Source organism: Syngnathus floridae, chromosome 2 (assembly GCF_059516105.1).
Source record: "Syngnathus floridae isolate MCC-2025c chromosome 2, RoL_Sflo_1.0, whole genome shotgun sequence".
NCBI lineage: Eukaryota > Metazoa > Chordata > Actinopteri > Syngnathiformes > Syngnathidae > Syngnathus > Syngnathus floridae.
Window position 1 is genome coordinate 19668388 of NC_142414.1, and position 22577 is coordinate 19690964.

At 39.7% G+C, this 22577-nt stretch overlaps 5 protein-coding genes across 9 annotated transcripts in view; 2 read left to right on the forward strand and 3 right to left on the reverse strand.

The window, feature by feature from the left end:
- Nucleotides 1–397: 397 nt before the first annotated feature.
- Nucleotides 398–5920, reverse strand: slc35h1 (solute carrier family 35 member H1). Of its 4 annotated transcripts, none has more exons than XM_088360230.1 (10): nucleotides 5727–5920; nucleotides 5152–5316; nucleotides 3426–3576; nucleotides 3143–3206; nucleotides 2990–3062; nucleotides 2611–2779; nucleotides 2307–2390; nucleotides 1990–2165; nucleotides 1764–1893; nucleotides 398–1411 (listed from the first exon to the last, which is right to left on the reverse strand). In XM_088360230.1, the coding sequence occupies exons 2-10, from the start codon at nucleotides 5260–5262 to the stop codon at nucleotides 1290–1292; spliced, it is 1080 nt and encodes a 359-aa protein (XP_088216356.1). In that variant the 5' UTR covers nucleotides 5263–5316; nucleotides 5727–5920; the 3' UTR covers nucleotides 398–1289. The 4 variants fall into 4 exon arrangements, with proteins under 4 accessions (XP_088216356.1, XP_088216366.1, XP_088216374.1 ...); XM_088360240.1 differs by having other exon boundaries at nucleotides 5715–5920; XM_088360248.1 differs by lacking the exon at nucleotides 5727–5920 and adding an exon at nucleotides 5397–5698.
- taf13 (TATA-box binding protein associated factor 13) lies at nucleotides 5855–7137 on the forward strand. Of its 2 annotated transcripts, none has more exons than XM_088360294.1 (2): nucleotides 5855–6023; nucleotides 6438–7137. In XM_088360294.1, exon 2 carries the CDS (start codon nucleotides 6442–6444, stop codon nucleotides 6814–6816), a length of 375 nt encoding a protein of 124 aa, XP_088216420.1. In that variant the 5' UTR covers nucleotides 5855–6023; nucleotides 6438–6441; the 3' UTR covers nucleotides 6817–7137. The 2 variants fall into 2 exon arrangements, with proteins under 2 accessions (XP_088216420.1, XP_088216428.1); XM_088360302.1 differs by having other exon boundaries at nucleotides 5933–6023; nucleotides 6441–7137.
- A 225-nt stretch (nucleotides 7138–7362) lies between these two features.
- Nucleotides 7363–10106, reverse strand: tnnc2.2 (troponin C2, fast skeletal type, tandem duplicate 2). The gene is made up of 6 exons (XM_088360282.1): nucleotides 9988–10106; nucleotides 9108–9159; nucleotides 8385–8528; nucleotides 8141–8255; nucleotides 7933–8069; nucleotides 7363–7832 (listed from the first exon to the last, which is right to left on the reverse strand). Exons 1-6 carry the CDS (start codon nucleotides 9988–9990, stop codon nucleotides 7801–7803), a joined length of 483 nt encoding a protein of 160 aa, XP_088216408.1. The 5' UTR covers nucleotides 9991–10106; the 3' UTR covers nucleotides 7363–7800.
- A 2040-nt stretch (nucleotides 10107–12146) lies between these two features.
- LOC148402470 (troponin C, skeletal muscle) lies at nucleotides 12147–16431 on the reverse strand. The gene is made up of 6 exons (XM_088360268.1): nucleotides 16267–16431; nucleotides 14625–14679; nucleotides 14410–14553; nucleotides 13829–13943; nucleotides 13361–13497; nucleotides 12147–12489 (listed from the first exon to the last, which is right to left on the reverse strand). The coding sequence occupies exons 1-6, from the start codon at nucleotides 16267–16269 to the stop codon at nucleotides 12458–12460; spliced, it is 486 nt and encodes a 161-aa protein (XP_088216394.1). The 5' UTR covers nucleotides 16270–16431; the 3' UTR covers nucleotides 12147–12457.
- Nucleotides 16432–20523: 4092 nt separating this feature from the next.
- Nucleotides 20524–22577, forward strand: part of lamb2l (laminin, beta 2-like) — a 28424-nt gene continuing 26370 nt past the window's right edge. The window contains exon 1 of the mRNA XM_088366418.1: nucleotides 20524–20701. The gene's annotated coding sequence lies outside the window, so the exon portion shown is untranslated. The remainder of the gene's footprint in view (nucleotides 20702–22577) is intronic.

The window sequence follows — 22577 nt, forward strand, 5'->3', positions numbered from 1 at the left end:
GCAACAAATCTGAATTCCAGAGCACGTGAACAAAGACCTATACGAAGTTGGGCACCAAAAACATTTTGCTGCTGTCTGAACAAAATCTTGTACCTCAAAACTGATAAATATTAAAAAAAAAAAAAAAAAAAGTCCCCCAAAATGACATTTGTTCAACCATTAACATTGAATCCTCAAAATTATGGCCAACATTTTACACTGGTAAATAATATGCACAACTAAAATCCCGCATGAATGATCAATATCGTGTTTTGTATAATGTGAAATTTCCCATAAGGCGGCTCAGTGACACACTGAGCAGCACATCCGCCTCACAGTTAGGAGGTTGTGGGTTCGATTCCACCTCCGACCCTCCCTGTGTGGAGTTTGCATGTTCTCCCCAAAAAGTGACACAATCTTCAGGATGCCACAAAAATATTTTAATAATAATTAACATTTCAAAGTCAGCTTTCCATGTATACCAAAGACTGGATTGTACATTTCTATTAAACTTAGCTTAATTGAAAAGCGTGAGGTAAATAAGGCACATTTGGGTTGAATTATGATCTGAAATTTAATCCAAAGTGGTAGCTGATAAGTTACCATTTAAAATGAAATTAATTTGTTTCCAAGCACCTTTTTCCTACAAAAGTTGATGTCAAAGGAGTGAGACTTTTTCCAAAATGATGTACACTTCACTTAAAATACATCAGGATTAGGGGAATGTACGATGTTTAAGATCAGCAAACAAATGTAGGTATAACATAAAGATAAGCCACGTAAAGATAAAATACAGATTTGAATATTTTTTCACCAACCTTTTAAAAACTGCATTTTATGTTTACGTCTACTTGGTTTATATTACATTTGTTTATTGATCCAAAACAAAACAAAAAAAGCCAAAGAAAATAATTTGAGAAGAGGCCAGAGACCCTTTTACAGTACTCTTAGGACTGTTACTGTATTATTAAGTTGGTTGACAACTTTAATGGGTTACAAGAAATTTGATATGACAATTACAAGCCTTTATGCTTTCTATATCAATACTCCAAATATTACTTTGGCATTGGGAACAATTTCAGACTCATTCTCTCACAGTTCAATCATATGATGTGGACACTGAAATAGAAAAGCTACGTACCTGCGGCAGATTCACATCCCTCCTTCTCTGGGTCAAGTAATTAAGAAGCCATAATAATTAAATGAACCAACACGATGGTTACCTTTCCCCCTTGGCAGTAGGCTGTACATTGAACAGTTTTAGGAAGGCGGAAAAAAAAAACAGGCTGACATTGGACTATTTGATAATATCAGTGCAGGGTAATTTCGTCTTCATTTTCAGCAGCGGAGTCTTCATTGTCATTATGTCGCAGCAAAGGCAACTCAAGCTCTGGGCTCTTACTGTTCAGCTGTCGTAAAGACTGATTCTTGTCTGAAGGAAAAGAGAACAAATAGGGGTCAGTAGGCCTCATTTCAGCCACTCGAAAGATTAACATGTTATTGGGCTTCCTTCATTTTTGTGCCTTTTTTGGTCTCACTGAAACAGAGGGTGCTAACCACCAGCTAGCTAGCCACTGACTACCATATTAATATAAAAAATTGTTACAATGTTTCTTGAAAGAAATCCTGGCATGGAGTTCAGTGACTACCCGAGCTGGTGAAGTTACAGGATCAGGAACATTTTTAGTCACAATTATGACCTTTCAATAACCTTGATGTTTAGAATTTTCATTCATCGCATTGCAACAGCTGTCAAAAGTCAGCAGAGATGTACCCGGACTCACTTTTGGAATAGTGGACTTTGAGTCCGACATGCAAAGCAATGCCAGACAGACACATGGCGAAGCCCAGCCAGTTGAGGACACTCATTTTGTCTCCCATCACCGATGCTGCCAGAACCAACGTGCATATCTCCTGCAGGAAGATAGTATGAGACAGAACCTAGATTACACTTCTTGCCTAAGTATCCAAGTGCATTTCTTTTAATGTTATAACAACTGCAAAGCTTACCTTAAAGATCCCTGATATGGATAACGTGAGGCTGGAGGTTCGGGAGACGAGCAGGAACTCTGAAAAGCCGAGACCAAAAGCCAGAACTCCACCGATGCTTAGTAAGAAGACCGAGTACAAGAGCGGCAAGAGCTCAGTCCCCCGGAATAACTTGTCAGAAGTGCTAATGCTCAAGCCTACAAACAAACAAACAAACAAACAAACAAACAAACAAACAAACAAACAAACAAACAAACAAACAAAGCATACATCAGCCATGTATACGTACAATTGGTTGGCATTTGTCTTTGAAGAGCAAGCCACAGCCAAGATCTCACCTTCATTATACAGGAAGAGAGGAAAGAGGCCAAGAAACATGAGGGGCTGGAGGTGATACATGGCATCGACTGGGTTCTGGAGGCCTACGGGAAAAAGAAATGGGAAAAACTTTAATGAGGAGTTTCTGTTTCCATTTTGCCCAACAGGAAAAACTGTTGAGGTCGACGAGCATCATATAGGAATCAAAAGGCTCTAACTTAAGCTGGTTGATGGGGCAAAATGCGTCAAAGGTGCCTTCAGGTAACCACCACAACAATAGCGCAGCACTTGCGATTATTCAATGGACAACGATTCATCACTGACCCAGCTCCGCTTTCTGCGTGAGCACCTGAGTGAGGGTCCAGCGGATCCCCCCGATGAAAGCCGCCAGCAGCACCATGAGGAAGCCCTCCATGTTGAACTGGGTCGATTGGAAGGTAAACATGAACAAGCCGCAGGAGATCAGCAGGACCACGAGGATCAGGAATGGGTTCTGGTGGAAACAGAGCCCAGGAAATGAAAACAAAAGACTTCAAAACAACAAGACCATACTCTGCATTATTGATTTGAGAAATGGCTAAAGAGTATGCTGTAATACTTTATCGAAAGCTTGTAACAGACATGTTATTGCAAAACCTGTGAACTGCTTTTATTTCATTTTTCTGAAAGCATATTCTGTCTCATATGATACATGCATTCTCACCGGCTCCTCCAGTTTAAAGACCAACGAGAAAAAGAGAATAAAGAGCACTGCAGAAGACTTGGTCATGGTGTACCTTGAAAAACAAACAGAACTCATTGAGCAGGAGGACAATTTGACAGACTCTATAAGTACGCATGAACGTTGTTAACTTACAAGCTAATGGTGATGAAGAGGAAACTCCAGTTGGACAGTCCGATGTCCAGTGTGGTTGCCAAGGCTGGCGAAAAGAGGAAGAACAGGAAGAACACAAGACAACTAATAAATGACTTCATTTTTTAATCTAATTATAATCATTTTATTTTTTTATTTTCTCACTTGTTAAGCCGTATTAAAGTAAAGTGGCAAATCAGGAGACATTTTCTTTGTGTTTTTAAAACTCGAGGTCCAGCTATTAATACTTTCCTCTGTCAAAATATGCAAACCCAACAAGTCTCACCTGTGGGAGCCACTTTGCGGAGGTAATCTGTCCAACTCAGAATAACTCGAGTCTTCCCTGTCCAACACTGCATGGCCTGTCGGGTCAGCGCCGACAGGCAGAAGTTGAGGGCCAGGTGTAATAAAGTCATGAAAAGTGGATAGTGGAAGCCCTGGAGGAGGTTACACAGAAATTGTCATGAGGCTAAAATGGGTGTCCCTAGTGGGACATATAATTGAACATAATTGACTTTTTGTGAGATTATACACCAATATGTGAGTCTCTGGAGAGCCTGGCCCACCCATTACAAATGCCATTAAATAACCAACTAAACCTTTTTATTTGTCCATTTCTGAAAATGTGTCAGCACACTGTTACATAACAGTGGGGCTAATTTACATCATCCTAATCATCACCCCACACATTGAGTTTGTCCGCCCATGGCAAGATCAACTAAGCTGGGTCAAAGGGCAAAGTCTAGCTGCCTGGTCTACATTTTCTGAAACACTATCTTGCACGCTCCACGCTCCTGGACTGATATCCCACAGTGGTAATTTTGCTCCTCAATTTACATTCTAGAATCGCAATATTAATCAGAATGCCGTGTTAAGATTAGTGGGGGAACATGCAACATATTATAGGAAATATTATTTTAGGGCTGACTTTCCCCTTTAACAAAGCAATCAAAATATCTGCAATAGATGTTCATCAACAGTACCTCTCACCCACAAACCTCTGCGCTAGATAGAGGCAACTGCCGAAAATAATATTGGTTTGAGACTGAGTTCTATTTCTATAATGGACAACCAACACTAATGCAGTAGTAGAGTCAGTTACAGTAAATATTTGCCTGAAAACACTGATATTTAAATCTATCAATTATTACTGTTTGCACAGTAGACGGAATAACTTATCTATCACGAATATAAAAACAAACAATCACAAAGAAAAAAAGTCCGTAGTGCGTGTCTTCTTTTGCCAAGTTATAAAGTTTTCTTACTTTGCTGTGCAAATTACTTAATTGCGTCTTGTTCAAGTAGACAAATGTTTTTGAAAAACCTGATGGTCCAGCACTTCTGGATGCAAATGCAGTACCTGCGTGTTCTCTTTCTGTGTTTCACACACTCTCTCTGCCTGTATCTCATTTTCACGATCTTCATGTCTCAATTTGCTGCTGTGCCCTCTCTCTGACATCCAGTGTCTCCCAAGACCTCTGGTTCACGCTTTGGTGCTCTCAACTTGCTGCTGAACTCTCGAAGCTGGCTGCTACAAGATGCAAGATATTCTCCACAGATCATTCTTGGAGCTGACAACATCAAACAATCCTCCTAAAATAGGACATTGATCTGCAACGTCTTGCTTCTGCAAATCTGTTGAGCCATCGTTCTAGACGAGTATCGACTGGTACCTTGATTTACGGAATGCAATCAATCTCTTCCAGCATCCAGAAAACTAACTGTAACCTTAATCAAGGGTGTGCATCTCATCTCTCCAATAAAGGACAATTTGATATGTATTTCCTTCAAAGATGAATTTCACCAAGAAAAGAGGTATAGTTAGGTATCTTGATAAATTTTAGTGGAACTATTAGATGCACTTGCATTTCTTAAATCAAAACCGATTTCTCGATTCATATCATTTTTTGTTACACCCGAGTCAGAAAAGCATTCCCACTAACATTCTGTAGAAATAAACCTCTACAACAGACCGTGCCCACTTTATCTCAAATAAAACTACACTGACTTACCTTCATGAGCCATTTGTTATAGAAGGTGATGCCAATAGAGAAGACGTAGTAGAAGAGAACCAGTCCCACAGTCCGGAGCGTCCTGCAGAGGAACTGGACCGGACCCGCCATACACACGCTTCTAGTGTCATCTGCAGCGTGACGGTTATTCAACTTTTTAAACACCTGTAGTGACAAAAATAAGAAACACTTAATGTAGCTAAAAAAGGACACTGATTTCCGGCGAGTTGAAAAGCGTTCAATACCTAGCTTGACTTTCGAAGCACAGCTAACGTTAGCGTCTCAAAAGCTATTGTTAAACACTGTTATCGATGAAATCAAGTTGTGAAATGCTGAGGCGTTTGATTGTCACAACCAACTACAAGGTCCAACTCATTTGCTCTCGCGATTACGATGAATTAGCCACGCGTCTCTAACTGTCAGTTTAGGTTAGTTGGGAACGCTGGTGATTAATATAAACATTAGCAGCTAGGAATTGCATTTATTTTCAGCGTTTTGAGCCTAAACCCAATAACTGAGAGCTACTCTTTTCCAGCTGTCATTCGTTTGACGCACACACTCACACAAATACAGACCCTGAATGGTCCTTAGAAGTGATTTCGGTCCACCTGCGTCGAAAGGAAATAAGATATAGGTGCGATTAATTGGTACTATTAAGTCTAAATCATAAAGTTACAAATAATTTTGTTTTGATTATCACTAACTAAAAGTACACGTCGCGCGTAGTGGGCGAAGTGGGAAGAAATGTTCCACACGGTGGCAGTGTTTTAAAAAAGCTTCCAATTTCTGATAAAGGCTCACTTCCTGTCAACGACACAAAACCGGAAGTAGAATAAAAGAAAGTCTGTTTTGATTCTTCGCAGAATTTTGAAGTAAGGATTTCTTGGATTAAATACAGAGTTTTCACGATTACTCGTCGTAACACTTTATATGTTTAATTGGTTAAATCCTTTAATCGTGTGTTTACCAAGAGCAACGAATTGAAACATACCGCGGACTGGGCTCAGGAACAAATCCAATTGAATCGCAAACAGTGGAACAAGGTTAATGGGCAAAATGTACATTTTGGGACTGATGTTAATCGGCACCAGATAAATTCAACAAAGTTGCAAAGTGCTGGGATATGGGGTGACGGAAGTGAACCATTCTCTTTACTGATTTGAACACAGCGTATAAATAAAAATGGTTATTATCGTGATTGTCTTCCCAATGTATAGAAATGTACGGGGCACCCTGAACAATAATGTAAATTCTAAAAAATAACTGAAAGCTATTTATATTTGTAGCAGAATGGCAGACGATGAGGATGAGACCGGCTTTGACGAAGAGTTGGACGAGAGCTGCAGCGGCGTGGATGTGTGTCACGGCCGTCGAAAGAGGCTCTTCTCCAAGGAGCTGAGGTGCATGATGTATGGCTTCGGGGATGACCAGAACCCGTACACCGAGTCGGTGGATATCCTTGAAGACCTGGTGATTGAGTTCATCACAGAAATGACCCACAAAGCCATGTCCATCGGGCGCCAGGGTCGCGTCCAGGTGGAAGACATCGTTTTCCTCATTCGAAAGGATCCCAGAAAGTTTGCCAGAGTCAAAGACTTGCTGACCATGAATGAGGAGCTCAAGAGGGCTCGCAAAGCTTTCGACGAGGCCAACTATGGCTCATAAACACCTTGTCAAAGGGATGATCAAATAACATGGAATGTGAATGCAATTCCACATTCACTGTTATTTGATCATGCCTCCTTCCATCTTTATACACCCCGGAATAATTGCCAGTCAATAACAGGACACTAACAAGCATTCACCTTCATGTTCACAACTGATAAACAAAACATCCATGAGCGTTAACGTGGATGTTTTTGGACAGTATATTCATCATATAATGATGTGTCCACACCTTATGTTACCTTTTTGTGAACTTTTCATTTTTAAGTCAATCTTTTGGACCCTGTAACCATTTTAAATAAACATATGCTTTATGTACAATACTTATCATTTATTTGACAGCTACACACAGTTCAGTGAGTACATTTTATTCTTGTAGAGTTATAGTTTTCTTTTGGAAGAAGAGCAGTGAGAGGCACTGTGCATTTTTACCTGGAAAAGAGATTTGGTGCTTCTCTAACTTCCTGTTTAGGATTTCAGTCAAAATTGATTTTTTTTCCCATTTGCATCTTTAAAGGTGGGATTTTTAAACAAACTGGACAAAAAGAAGAAACAACATTTTATTGTTCTTCCCCAAACAACATTTTACAGACTGTTAATATGACAGACTACAAGTGAGTTGTTAGTTCATTTATTCTTGTTGCCACTCAAGCAGGTAACCGAATGAATTGGTCTAAGTAATAGGTTGCTGTTCTATCCAGAGTAGAGCTTGAAGAAGAGGCGGTGGGGCAGGGGTGTCATCCCGACCAGGGGTCTGTGAATGGGATCATCCGCGGTTTTCCTTTAGCAGCATCTGTGATGCATAAAGAGTGTAGCTTGTCCAACTACGAAAGACCCGCCCCCCTCTTCATGGTGCAAAATCTTTCTGTTTAGGGTGACTGAGGATGGGAAGTGAATTGATCATAAGGGGGTCAGATGAAATCTGACTGCATAGAGGGCGGGATTCACAGGGGTGAGGAGGAATGTCCATGAGTATGTCTGCTTTTACTGCACATTCTCCATCATCTTGAGGAATTCTGGTGAGCACAAGACAGCATGGAAGTCAGTGAGTGCCAGAACAGCACCTCCATGTGAGGTCTACTAGCTGTGACTTGTGAGTCATCGGTCGGCGCCTACCGTCAAAGTCCAGCATGCCGTCAGCATTTTTGTCTCCATCTTTCATCAGCTCATCAATCTCTTCCTCTGTGATGGGCTCGCCAGAGCTGCGGATGATCTGGGAGAACTCTTCTCTGTCGATGTAGCCATCGGCGTTCCTGTGCAAAGACACGATTCGTTCATAGATGATATTAGTATCAGAAGCAGCCTTGTCCCAGTGCACTCGTACTTGTCGAAAACACGGAAGCACTCCGCCAACTCTTCCTCGCTCTTGCCGGCCTGGTCCTCCTTAAGCAGTCTCACCATCATGACCAAGAACTCCTCGAAGTCGATAGTACCGCTGCCTGTGAGAAAGGAAGCCACGCCATTATGGACCGGTGATGTCAGATTGTAAAACTTTCAACTCTAAGAATATATCTCCGAATGATTGCAACAAATATGACTTTACTGCTGATAATGTACTAAATGCTCACCGTCCTCATCCACCTCCTCAATGATCTCATCCAGCTCCTCTCTTGTTGGGTTTTGTCCCAACATCCTCATCACGGTGCCCAACTCCTTGGTGCTGATGTCACCGCCACCGTCGGTGTCGAACATGTCGAAGGCGGCCTTGAACTCTGGAGAGTAAAGGAGAGAGTTCCATTTAAAACTAAATACTTGGACCTACCCATCTTGGAATGTGTTCTTGTAAAAATCCCGTGATTTGTTATCTACAAGAAGAGGACTTGTGAGAAAATACTTGTCACTTTTGAGGGCTTTCTGTGCGTTCGTTTTTTTTTGTCTAAAATCAGCCCAAATTACTATTCAATTTTGAAACCCACCATCAGATCACATCTTGTGTGATTTATACTGCAACTGATTTATTGATTTGAATATTGAACTATCATTGATATTTATTAGTAAAAATCATTGCGTGTAGCAGACTATGCAGGACTTTGTTACATTGCATTCAAACTTCACGTCATAGAAGTCTAAGGGACATAGGGTATCTATATATGTTTTTTTTTCTTGACTACACATGAGGGATGTTCTTCCAATGGATTAATAATCTTTGCAGTATTAATCCTTATCTTTCGGTTCCTGAGGTTCTACTGGTCCTTGTGGGTACAAATTTCTGCTCAGTAGGAAATGGTGGCCTTACTTTGTGAGGTGGCCAGCAGTTTATTATGCTGAATTATGCTGCGTACTGTACTTACCAGCCAACATTTCATCGCTCAGGTAGGAGCGGGCCTCTTGCTGCGCATCAGTCTGCAAGCAAATGTTGACAATTTCGTCAGTCAGCCCTTTTTTTTTTCTGTTGTCATTGTTCAAATGTTCCGTTCGCATGTTCAATCGCTCAATTTTCACATACCGTATCTAGAATATTTTCGATTTTCGTTTTTCAAATTGCATTGTTTGCATAGCATTGCGTTACAGAAGGCAATGGCAGTGTCTTAAAAAGGCTTGTTGTTGAGTTCGCAATAAATTACCCCGGCTATTTCAGGCTCAACACATTAGCCGTGGCTGTATATGGCCCGAAGACATCCAATCCTTGGGAATTTGTCACTTAAGCGGAATCTACACCTGAGCAGCTGCAGCCTACCCCGTGTCATTCCAGCCGCCCACCCCTAACTTTCATACTCACTTTCAAAACCCTTATCATAATTCAAACTGCGTCAACAAGTTTTCTTTAATATAATAATCAGTTTAATCTGATTAGTTTGTGAAGTATTAAAAATAAATTTGATGATGCAGTCTAATAAGCTTTAACGTTTAAAAAAAAAAGAGGTAAGAATGGGTTCAAAGGTCAAGGAGCTATGTTTAAAATACAAGTCAAATGCGATAGAAATATTTGGGAAAAAAATGTAAAAAGTAAATTACACTAGTAGACCAAAACATTAAAATACTCATTATCTTTTCATTAAAAACAAAGGTGATTGAAACAAAAACAAAAATAATCTTTTGACTTTTCAAGTAGGAAGTATTCTCTATCAACAGTATTTCACACATGCCTATTACTTTAAATTAAGCCAATAGTTATGAGCGCCATGCCCTCCTGGCTGCTCGACAGGTCCGTTTTAGAACTGTGTCTCTTACCATGATTGTGGATTAGCTTTCCCCCCCTAGATATCCAAGGAAAAAAAAGCTCCAAAGGAGTGGTCAATCTGCGTGCACCCCAACAGAGAGACTAGACATCAAGTGAGGCTTCAGACACACTTTAAACCGGACGGCCAGGTCCCGCCCCCTGGTTCTAACAGGTCACCAGATATAGTCTCCTGATCTTTTAGGGTTCATGGGGAACCAAAGCAAGCCAATCACAATTTGAAAGTGAATGTGTCTTGAGGTGGAAGTGGTTGGAAACAGGAACTTAAGAGCGCTGGGTAGATGGATAATGAGCGGAAAATGCAAAGTAATGACCAAAGAAACAAGGCATTTATTGTGAGCAAGACAATTGTTGACATTCGCACGAAAAACACGTTTGACTAAAGTAACTCAAAATTTTAGATCTTTTCTCTCTGTTGTAAAAAAAAAAAAAAAAGGTTCGCAATGAGGCCCTGTAAATATTATAGTGTGACGAGGACAAGGATACGGACGGTCATGGCTTTTTCTGATGTTTATGTTTCCAAATCCCTTGACCAAACACCCCCCCCCGCCCTCTGCCTACTCAACTTCAACTGCACCCTGAATAGCAAGGAGGGAAGGGGGTACAAAGGCTCACACACCAAGTCTGGTGGTCCTTATAAGGTGGGCAGGACCTGAGGGGTGGCCACAAGAGGTGAGTAAATGGTACGAAATACTCCAAAGGAAGACTTCCAAAGAATTTCAAAGGGTGGTCGTTTTATTTCATTTGCTGCAACTATTGGCAAAAATCCACTAATATTATTATTATATTGTATTACTATATTATAATATTATATCATCCATCCATTATTTGTACCGCTTGTCCTCACGGGGGACGCGGGCGTTCTGGAGCCTATCCCAGTCGTCATCGGGCAGTAGGTAGGGGACATCCTGAACTGGTTGCCAGCTAATCGCAGGGTACAGAGAGATAAAAAAACATCCCCACTCGCACTCACACCTATGGGCAATTTAGAATGCTGAATCGGCCTACTAAGCATGTTTTTGGGATGTGGGAGGAAACTGGAAGACCCCGCACCTTCCGAACTGTGAGGCCTACGTGTTAACCAGTGCTCCACCATGCCGCCCTATTATTATTATTATTATTATTCTATTTATTTTATCATTATTATTATTATTGTCGTTATTATTAGTGTGCATACAGTATTGCTCAGCATATTATAACATTCCACACACAATACATGCAAAATGCTACCTAGTGGCTGCGAGCTGCATAGGAATGACATCACGCAATCTGACAGATTTAAGGGTGAGTTGATTATCACTCTCATCCCATCCCACTGCAAAAAAAAAATCTTGTGCTGTCCCAGTCCCAGACCATAATACCCCCCCATCCCAGTAAAAACGACTCCCACTCCCATCCTGCTGCCATTCAGAATGACACCCACCCATGTACCGTACCCATTTTGTAGGTCAGCTACAGAAATGAGAAACCCAAACAACTAAAGTTTTAGTTTACTCATTTTTTGAAGAGGTTATTGACCACGTTCTCCTCATGGACTCTGAGAGTATGTTTTTTTTCCGGACTTTATAATTCCGCTCCCGTGAACTCTTTTATACCATCCCAATTCCGTTAATTAAAAGTAAAATTGACTCCCTTCCTGTGGTAAAGCCGTGGAATTCCTGAAAAGAACGTGAGATTCTACTAACCCTAACCCTAACCCTAACCCATAATACTGCCAATGCCGTTCAATAATCCTTACCATGGAGAATTTACATTGGCAAGAGTCCTGTCATATCTGTTTATTCATTTAGCTGTTTTCCCCTTAAAAATGGTGAAGTAAAGTGGTTTTATTTTTTTTTTTTTAAACATTTTTGTATTTATTTTCCTAAATAACTGGAAGGGTGCATTTTGCCATTATATATTTATGTACAATCATTTCAGGATAGTTTATATTTTCTTTTGCAACTGCTTGATTAATTATAATTCGATTACAATAACAATATAAAAACAATCTTTCACAACTTTATATCAGCTATACATATATATATATATATATATCACCCTGGCCCTTCTGACAGTATTATGTTCACCCATCCTGAAAAAAAGGACACATTTTGTACTTCAGTGTAGTTTGAATGAATTGAATTACTTATATTAAGCATGATTTCACAACCAAAGAGTAAAAGGTTGATTTATTTCATAGGACAGCACAGGATAGGGTTATGGAGGAGGAGTTTGGTGGCTTGAAGGGAATACATGGTGTAGCATGTCAGGAGGAGCAACAGCTGCCAAGGAAGGGACAGCTGAGGAAAGTGTCTTCGTCTTACAAGGGGTGGACGGATATTTTTAGACATTCTCGCCAGACCTTAGGGCTTCATATCAGAGCAGCATGGTTGAAGGTATTTAACCCCTAAACAAAATGATGCCAATTAAAAACAAAGTGAAGTGATTTTGATGAAGGAGGGTCACCAGGGAATGTGGTTTTTACTGGACATTCTCCATCATCTTCAAAAACTCTGGAGAGAGAGAAAGAGAAAAATTAAAGCATTAGTTAGTCCATAATATTATGATGTAAAAGAGTGTGAGATGAACTACCACGAAGACACCAAAATGAACAGTATGTAAACATCCATAAAAAAAACTGTACAGATTTGCCAAATAGTCGTGGATGTCAACAAGACCAAAGTACGGGGCGGTCCTCGTTTTACAATGGAGTTCTCTTCCAATGGCGACAAGGTAGCCCAAATTTGCATAACACGCCAGTCTGCCACTAACCTATGCTTGCTAACACAAGCAAAGTCATCATTTCAAGTAAACGTTTGTACAAAAATCACTTCTAGGCCATGCACGGGGATACCTTGAAGTACGAGTGCAATCTTGAAGAGATAGATCAATCAATCAATCAATCAATCAATCAATCAATCAATCAATCAATCAATCAATCAATCAATCAATCAATCCAGCACTTCTCACACATGAAATGTAGCGCAAATACATATAGAAACCTTAATTGGGCTGACGTCATCTGGAGAGAAGTAAAGTTGTGTATTTTCAGCGTATGTCTCTTGTGATGACACCACCAAGAGGAAACGTGTACAAATCAAATAATAAAAGGCCTAAAATTGAACCCTAAGGAACACCAGGCAACTTTCAAGGTGGATTATCGAAAGTCCACGATACGAGCCAACATTGGATGATTTTTTTTTTTTAGAGAAAACAATGGAGATACAAATGCACTTTAGACCCCAAAGCTACATGGCAGTGATGTTTACAACGTCTGACCATCATCAATTCACATTTGTTTCCTTGCAGTGGAAGGACAATATCAGTTGGTGATATCAATGTACCATTGGCCTTTACAAAGTATTTCCAATGTATTTAACTTACCGTCAAAATCAATCTTTCCGTCCTTGTTGTTGTCAGATTCGCCAAACATTTCATCAATGTCTTCTTCTGTGACAGGCTCTCCGGTCATGCGCAGAATGTCTCCAAACTCCTCTCGGTCGATGAATCCGTCTCCGTTCCTGGTGATAAAAAATATCCTTTCAATCGAACCTCTTTAGGGTCTTCGGAATCATGGCTGGATGACGTGATTAAAACTCTATTAGCAATGGGTCCATTTGTTTAACCAATCAGATTAAAATTTGCACCACAAGGGTCAGCTACCTGGGTTACAACATCAGCATTTTTCCATCCTGGTTGGTGGTCAGTGCAAGACAAGTTCAACTCGCAAAATATATCAATCTGCGAAACTTCAATAATTTCAATCTATTTTCTCATTTGATCAATTGCAAGAGTTAACTGCTATGGCCATTTCATCACTGCAGCAAACTGATAAATGGCTGGATGTCTTACTTGTCGAAAATACGGAAGCATTCAGAGAGCTCCTCTTCACTCTTCCCTGCCTGGTCCTCCTTGAGCTGTTGCACCATCATGACCAAGAACTCCTCAAAGTCAATGGTACCGCTGCCTGGGGAGGGGAAAGCGTTCACAAGTTCACAGGTGAATGTCTCGGCTGCACATCATCTCACAACATCTCAGATATAATTAATATATAATTTAAAAAAAATAGCAATGCAAATGATTTGAATTTTCTGTCATTTTTTTACCATCTAATTTATTGTGATGCTCTTGTACTTAGCTTCGAATCACATTGCTCTGACGTGATCCCTCCAGTATATATTTTTTTACATTAGAGAATCTCACAGCACACCACCAATAAAAATGTCACTAAAATCTATACACTGATACAATCATTAATATCAAAAATGTGCCTGTAAAGTTGAACATAAACTATTATTCTGTGATATGACCCTACATGTCTGTAATTTCTGCCAAATGGAAGAAAAGCATTTCATTGTTCTAACTGTCACTTTATGTCACTACTGGCACAGCTAGATGAGAGCAATTCAAAGCATCACATTCCAGTTCCTCACCATCCTCATCTACTTCCTCAATGATGGCGTCCAGCTCCTCCCTCGATGGGTTTTGTCCCAACATCCTCATCACGGTGCCCAACTCCTTGGTGCTGATGTCACCACCGCCATCAGTGTCAAACATGTCGAAGGCGGCCTTGAACTCTAGACGCAGATCAGAATGGGGCTTAGGAGATATCTCAGTTTTGAAAATTGCATCCACAGCACACACTTACCTGCAATCATCTCCTCAGTGAGGAAGGAGCGGGCATCGCTTTGAGCGTCAGTAGGCTTTTAAGGAAGAGGCAAAGGAGTAAGTACAAAGAGAAATAACTTACAACATATTGACCGCAAAAAAAAAAAATTGCACATATAGGGTGTCATTAAATACTGTGGTGGTTAAGTAAAACCTAAAATTTTTTTTTTTACCACATCACGGCTAACATAAATTGGCATATCCAGAACGATACTATTAAAGGAGGCTATTTTTGTCATTTGTTGACGGAGGCATACGGTTTAATCTGATTTTATTTTCTGGCCATGTGACTAGTCACAGTTGTGGCGGAAACACCATTGTCTTCCTCATCTATCAACACATTTAAACAATGGATTTATGACAGCACAGGATAGTTATGCAAACAATGTGTGTGCTAACAATAGCAGCCTTGCATGTCCAATCAGAGGGTGCTATTCAGATTATTGCAATTTAAAAAAAAATCATTAATTTTATTATTTCTTATTTAGATTGTTTATCTTTAACCCACATGTACAGTTTCAGGTTAGTGTTGCATTAGCCAAATAAGTATTTTAAATACTGTTTACTGTTACCATAAACGTGTGCAATATTCATCCAGAGAAAAGGGTGATGATGTTTGCATTTATGATGAATAAACAGCTTGAAGTTTGCATCTTAGCTAGCTGCCAAAGTACATTTATTGCATGTTCAATTTGGAGCTCATTAAAGAATTCAAAAACACAATTTTGATGAGTTAAAGAGAAGCTAAGAATTGATGAGAATGTGACATTAGTGGGATATTGTAAAATGTGCAAATGAACTCCATCATTGTCTACGCTACAGGTAGCCTCTTAAAGTCCGAACTTTACTGTACTCAGATACGTACAGATACATTTCAAAACTTTATGATTTTATTTGATGCCTTTGATTCTAATGAGAGACGGATAAAAATCATACAGCCAATTTTCCATTTCAAATTTAGCACAATTATGTTGACATTTTTGGGACACTCTACGGTAAATATGTTCAAATTCTATGAAAAAAACACATCAAAATGATTAAAAAAAAAAAAAGGGATTTTGTACATTTATCACCAGGACAATGATCTGGTGGTCTACGATGGCCTCGCTGGCTCTTGACAGATCCTTGTCAATATCTTAACATATGGTCACGCAAACAAATCCTTGAGGCTCAGCTATTTTTAAGACAAGACTTGAGGGAGGATTTGAGAGGGATTTTTCTCAAGGTGAACATCCTAAATTAGGACGCTCGGAAAAGGCGGGTATGTCTGTCTCAATTTACTCAGCTGTGTGCGTGGTGCTATCTTTAGTTGGGCTGGCTTGAATCTAAATATCCATCATATCGGGTTTAGCTGCCGTAGAGCAAGATGCGAAAGCAGATGAAAACTCAAACAGGGGAGCAAAAGTTGAGAAACTGATCTAGAATTTTTGGAAGCAGCTCGCATTATCATCATAAATTTCCCCAAAGAAAACCCTTTTGAAAATAAATCCAGAAGTTGTCCTAAGAAGCTATGGGTCCACTGGGTCAGAAGGTTATCTCCATCTTGGCACATCTTTCCTGTATCCTCTCCAGGTAAAAGACAAAATCCTCCACAGCAACAAGAAAAAATGTCAGGTTCTTACCATGGCGACTGGCTTGTTGTGCAAAGGAGCACCCCCCAAAAATCTGTTAACTGGCTGATGAAAGGATGTCTCCCCTGCTACGCGGGTGGGATAGAAGAGTCACGCTGTTGCCGTCACTTACATAAGTACCCTCGCATCCCGTGAAACTTTGGCTGAAAATGACCAGGATTGGGCCGGAGGCAGCCAATCAAATTTGTGGGTGCCCGCTTACATCCTCTTGATGGACATCCCCATGTGTCCAATCCAGTCCCCCATATTTAGACAAGGGATCATCTCTATGACGTGATTAAAAAAAAAGTAAGATGGTGCATGCATCAGTCAACTGGAGGTTATTTTGGCAGAGGATCAACTGGGCACTTGACTGCCGACGGAACCCTGACCTCATACTTAGATTAACGCCTCCCACCCTTCATGCTCAGATTCTCTAACCCGCTCCTCTCCCTCGACCCGGAGGTCCATCTCACAGCTTCGGGCTTGACCTTGCACTTTGTGACATCTGTAACTCAAGATGGAGCGCAGCTCTTCAAACAGATGCACAACATCTCCGTCTTTCTTTCCGTCTGGCTTCCTCTTCTTTCAACAAGTAGACAAATAGAACAGCAGGCATGCATCCTATAGTTAGCATGTCAATCAGTGACGAGGCTTAAGTGTATGCTGAAGTGTGTTACCTAACGTGTTACTGTGTACTGACTTCTGGGTTGAAAGGGGAAATGTTTTGAACAATATACTAGACACTGGCTTGTAAACAAACAATTTTAGAGTCGTGTTGGATGCACAGTTTAGTATAAGCCAACAGTGATAGCTTCTGATAAGAATCTGAAGCAACTTGAATGATGCAGTCAAGGTGGTGTGTCCATGCACCACACATACCGTAGTGTATGAAGTGCTGCCTCCACGTGTAAAATGGTTTTATAATCTTTATGAGTTTTCCCCCCATACCCTGGATTCTCCTTCTACAAGTAGAATCCTCTCAAGTTCCATTGATCAGTCTCCGCCCCGGCAGTAATGCGCTGCCAAACAGTAAATAAATAAATAAATAAATAAATAAATAAATACATAATTGGATTGTTATACGCATTTCTTTAATTGCAGGGAACCAGTTGACTGAAAATGAAAAATGAAAACTCCAAAATTCCTTTAACATCAACAACAAAAAAGTTCATGTATAATTAATTCAATATTTCTAATCTGTGTTGTGCTACAAAATGAAAAAAATTATTAGTCTGCATAAAAATTACCAATGCATCAACTAAACTTTTCAATATCAAATACACACATAGAAGATCTGTTAGTTTGGGCTAATTGGCACAGCAGCTAATACAGCAAGCATGTGCTCAAAAATACTAATATTAGCAAATATTTGCAACACTGTTACTTTAATTGCAGTACTTTAATACTAATATTATTAAACCTGTTTGTTTGGATGACAGATTTGTTCATGTAAACTTTAATGTTACTGGTTGGCCAAGGCTTTTTCGATGCATTCCATGGCATACTTCAACCAAGTAGGTTCAACACATTATTTTTGGGTGCACGCGTAATCATCATGTCTACATCCATGTTCCTTGGCAGCCATACTTATCTTCTCTCCTCTATGAAGACAGCACATCTTGTTTTATGAGCCTCTCTCTCCTGGCCCTCCTCTAACCATCTGTTTTGCGTCTCCTCTTCTCAGTCATCACCCAGAGCACCTTCCATGCTTTACAATTTATGGGCCCTCCCCTCATGGATTGGATGATTGACAGCAACAGCTGTCTGTCAACGTTCTCCTCCTTTCACTTTCCTGTCTAGCTGAGAGGAACCTGCTGTTAAAAATGAACGAGAACATGTAATTGCTTCACAGAGAAAATCAAATGAGTGATTTATAATGAGCTTTTGTCCATCTTTCACTATTCATGATACCTTCCACTGGTCCTTTCTATTTCAGGACATTGCCCGCCCCCCTCTTGAGGAGCAGCTGAGGCCTCTGTAAAAACACATTCTAAATAAGGTGGGAGGCATGCTTACCTCACTGTCTATCGACAGAGCTGTTTCAAGACAATAATGGCACATGCACAGAATTCAACAAGTTAACCCATTTTTTTAAAACATAACAGATTGCACACCTGATAAGTGGGAAATGAATACGTGTGTGTTTTTAGTTTTTATACAACGTGAACCAACACGACACAGCTCAAGGTTTGTCACAGCGGCAAGACTGACCACTGAGGGGCAGCATGGAGCCACACGGCATCTCGACAGCGGCAGAGTGCAAAGGAGTACCGTAATGGCCCGAATATAAGACGGTGTTTTTTGCATTGAAAAAAGACTGAAAAACTGGGGGTCGTCTTACATTCGGGGTCAAGACATTATGCCCATTCACAATGCTAGGTGGCGCCGGATATCTTTAAAGAATACTGAACTTAACTCCCCAGGCCCAAGCGAACCCTTGTCACGAAGAATAAAACTAAAAATAGCGGTAACACGAAGAAGAAAAATAAAAATAGCGGTAAGAAAGAAAAGAGAAGAAAATAAGAGAAGCGATAACAGAAAATGGAGAAACAGTAAGTTTATTCACATTTAAAAAAACAGAAGCCATTCATTTACAAATGTGATTTCACTTTAGTTTACATATTTAAATGTTCAGATATTAAGATGTGATATACTTTTCGCATGATTTGAATGAGGCAAAATAACATGCTTTTTCTCTCAAATATATTGTTATAATCATTTGTTTTAGATGTACTGTAATTATTTTCTGTATAAAAATTAAATTTGGTGTTCAGACAGTCTTTTTTCAAACTTGAGTCTTGAAAAAGAGGGGGTTATCTTATAATCAGGGTATTCTTATATTCGGGCCAATACGGTACGACGTCATAGTGGTAGTAGTCGTGGTAGAAATATTTGTAGTTGTGTTTAATATCATTTTATATTTATCTTCCAACAATTGCCTTAAAAAGAGATATTGGTTTGATGCAGTGCAGTTTTACACCTCTGCAAACTACAACCACAATAAATTTTGAATTGGAAACTAAAACACTGCATTGACAGCGTCCATGAAAAACAGATCTTCACAATCTTTACAAAGGCTCATCTCTTGAAGTGGACATCACACTGGATGTAAATTAATAATGGGAGTACTGTATGTCTGCCCTGTCTATGATTTTAAATCTCTGCAGTTTTGGATGTAACACTAGAGGGTGCTACTTTGACTTGTTTGGTGCACACAGACCAACAATTTGGATCACTTGGAGCATCATCTGTTTCCCCCCCTCAAATGTGTGGCGTCCCGAACGATCAGTTCAAATATGTAAAATAAAAAAATGAAATAAAAAAAACTGTGTGCATCTCGCTTAAGGTGCTGTTTGATGGTCTTTTTTTAGATTATATTTATTTGTGACAAGTTCATAGAAGAAAACTGAGGGAGTTTTGTGAGCCAGTTGTTTAAATATCAGCATTCAATCTGGATCTAATAAGGGAAAAAATTGTACAATGGTACAGATAGCCCAAATTCACCTTCAAAACACCTTCCTCATGATTTGATTTGACGCCACACCATCAACAGATTGATCAGTGTTTTTTTTGGTGTTTTTTTTTTTTTTTTTTGATTGGGTTACCAATCTCAATGGAACTCTGTCTGCTTGATGCCACCTCACTTGCATGGACTCAAAAGCACTCAGAGGACAAGTTCATCTGTGAGTTTAGATCTGGATCGAGGCTTCCCAATGCTGAGCGTACAGATAGGGAGATGGTGTCAGTGATCCTTCCTGCTCAGTGCACAGTCCACCAATTGAGGCTTTGCCTGTTCTCCTCATGATTGCGTGGCTTAGCTCCGGGTACTCCGGCTGCCTCTAACATTCCTGAGACATGCATGTTTGGTTTATTGAAGATTCTAAATCACAGGTGTCAAACTGAAGGCCCCAGGGCCAAATCTGGCCCACTGCATGACTGGCTCACAGAATAACAAAAAGTGAGTCTACTTCAAGTTTGTTATTTACATACATTTTTTTTCACTTTCAGCAGATGCTACTGATATATCTTCACCAAAACCAATTTTCTTTGTTCTCTTTTTAAACCAATCTATTTTGTCATCCTAGTTTTGTGTTAAATATACACCTGATGCATGCATATAAACTTGCATTTTAACTTGTGAAGACAAGAGAAGTGGTGGGCTTCCCTTTCAGAGATACAGTATGAGTAATATTTACCTGAAGCAGTGGGCGCGGCCTCAGAGCGTTGGGTGGAGTTCAACACTTCCAAGGGGGCCAACCTGTGCCTCTCTCTCTCTCTCCCGGCGGACGGACGGCACACTGCAGCCGGCAAAAGTCGGGCCGTCTCTCAGCCCCGATCCTCGTCATACATCGCTGCAGTCTGGACAACGAGCTCCCACAGAGGAAGTGTGGGATTGAAGAGAGAAGAGCCAGGAGCAAAGCGTGTGTGGCAACGCCAAGAACAGGTGAGGGCTCAAATGAATGCTTCAGTCAAAACTTCCGTCATAAAGTGACATATTATTCTCAAGTCCCGCACTTCAATCAACAGTGAGGACCAAGCATGTTTATTCTTTGTAACGCGGTCTTTGTAATGCACAATTGTAAATACATTACATTTTACTTTTTTTATATGCTGTTTCAGCGTTCCTGGTGTGTTATCTTGCTTGCGCCCCGGTTGCAACGGGTCAAAACTAGTATATCTAAATAAAATACAAAAACTAATTAGCCTGAATTTGACATTCATGAGATTTAAAAAAAAGTATAAACTATGTCCATTGAAAATAAAATTGGAGTCATTTGTCCACCTGCGACTTATATTTGACTAATTTGTTAACAGCCATAACATGTTGCATGTTTTTGAACAAAAAGAAGGCTACATTATTTAGTGTTATATAGTGATCAAAATGTCATATCATTATGACCATATTTAAACTAAGATAATGAAGAAGCACATTGAATGACTGGCTAGCACATTTGCCTTAATGTTCTGATGATGAGGGTTCGAATCATGGTTTCAGCCTTCCTGTGTGGAGTTTGCATGTTCTTCTTTTCTCCAGGTGCTCAGCTTGGCCTTCCCCAAAAAGTTCTTTGAGGAGTCAAAATTGTCCATAGTCCATATAAATATGAATGGGAATGATTGTTAGTGCCTTGTGTCTTGCAATTGACCGGTGACCAATCTAGGGTGTCATCTGGGATACGTTCCAGCTCACCCACAACCCTCAAATGGACAAGCACTATAGAAAATGCATGGATTGGCTTATACGATCCAGTTGAAACTGCTCATGTACACACCCACAGTGGGGCAAGAAAAGTTTATCTTATCTTACAATGCAAAGAGCATTGGAAAGATTACGTGATTACATGTGTTCATTTAATGTTCACCACAGTTCTTATAGTTATTGTGATTTTAATTCGTATTTTTGTGTATGTGTATCATAGTAAGATCTGTTCCTTTAATTTGTAAAAAAACACTAGACTATATATATATATATATATATATATATATATATATATATATATATATTAAAAAAAAACAGCCCTCATGTCCTATGAGGCTGTGCTTTCGTTGATTCGTGGCTGCAAGGCAGTTCTTTTTTTTTTTTGACACACATTCCTGCCAGATTACGAGCGGCACAGATTAATGGAGAGACAGGCTCAGATTTTCTCCTTGAACTGAAAAGAATGAGAGTCAAATATACACCAGTACTTTCTTACACTAGTTGTTCCAAGATGTAATTCAATATGTTCTCTTTAATTCAACACATTAACTTTCTGATATCGTAGTTACACTGATGAAATCCAAAGAATAGCATTTGTAATACTGATAAGAAGAAAAGATGTTGGGAAAATGAGCAACGATCTTAAAAATGACTTGTTTTATTTTTTTTCTAAAATGTTGACTTTTTCAGTCAAAAATACATTTTTATCCTTATTTTTTGTAAGATGCTTCTTTATTCTCTAAAGTTAATGACATTTTTATTGCATGATTTTTATTATTATATTTCAACTTTATTCTGAAAATACTTTGCTCTTATTCTTGTAGCACAGTATTATCTCCTTTTTCTTCTTTTTTGCGTGTTTATGTGTGTGTTTGGAGGTGCATGTTCCCAGGGGCCTTGGAGGCTTAGTCTAGCTTTAATCAGCTCAAGGACCTGGCCCTGCACCCTGCTGCTGAGATCAACTTTAACCTGCAGGGTTAAGAGCATCCACGAGTAGCTCCACTTCCACTTGTCGAGTAGGAGAGAGTGATTAGCGAGTTTGTTTTCATGGCTCAATCTGGACCACTCAGGTATATTTTTAAATATGCAATATGTTGGTTAAAACTAAAAAGAAGAGAAAAAA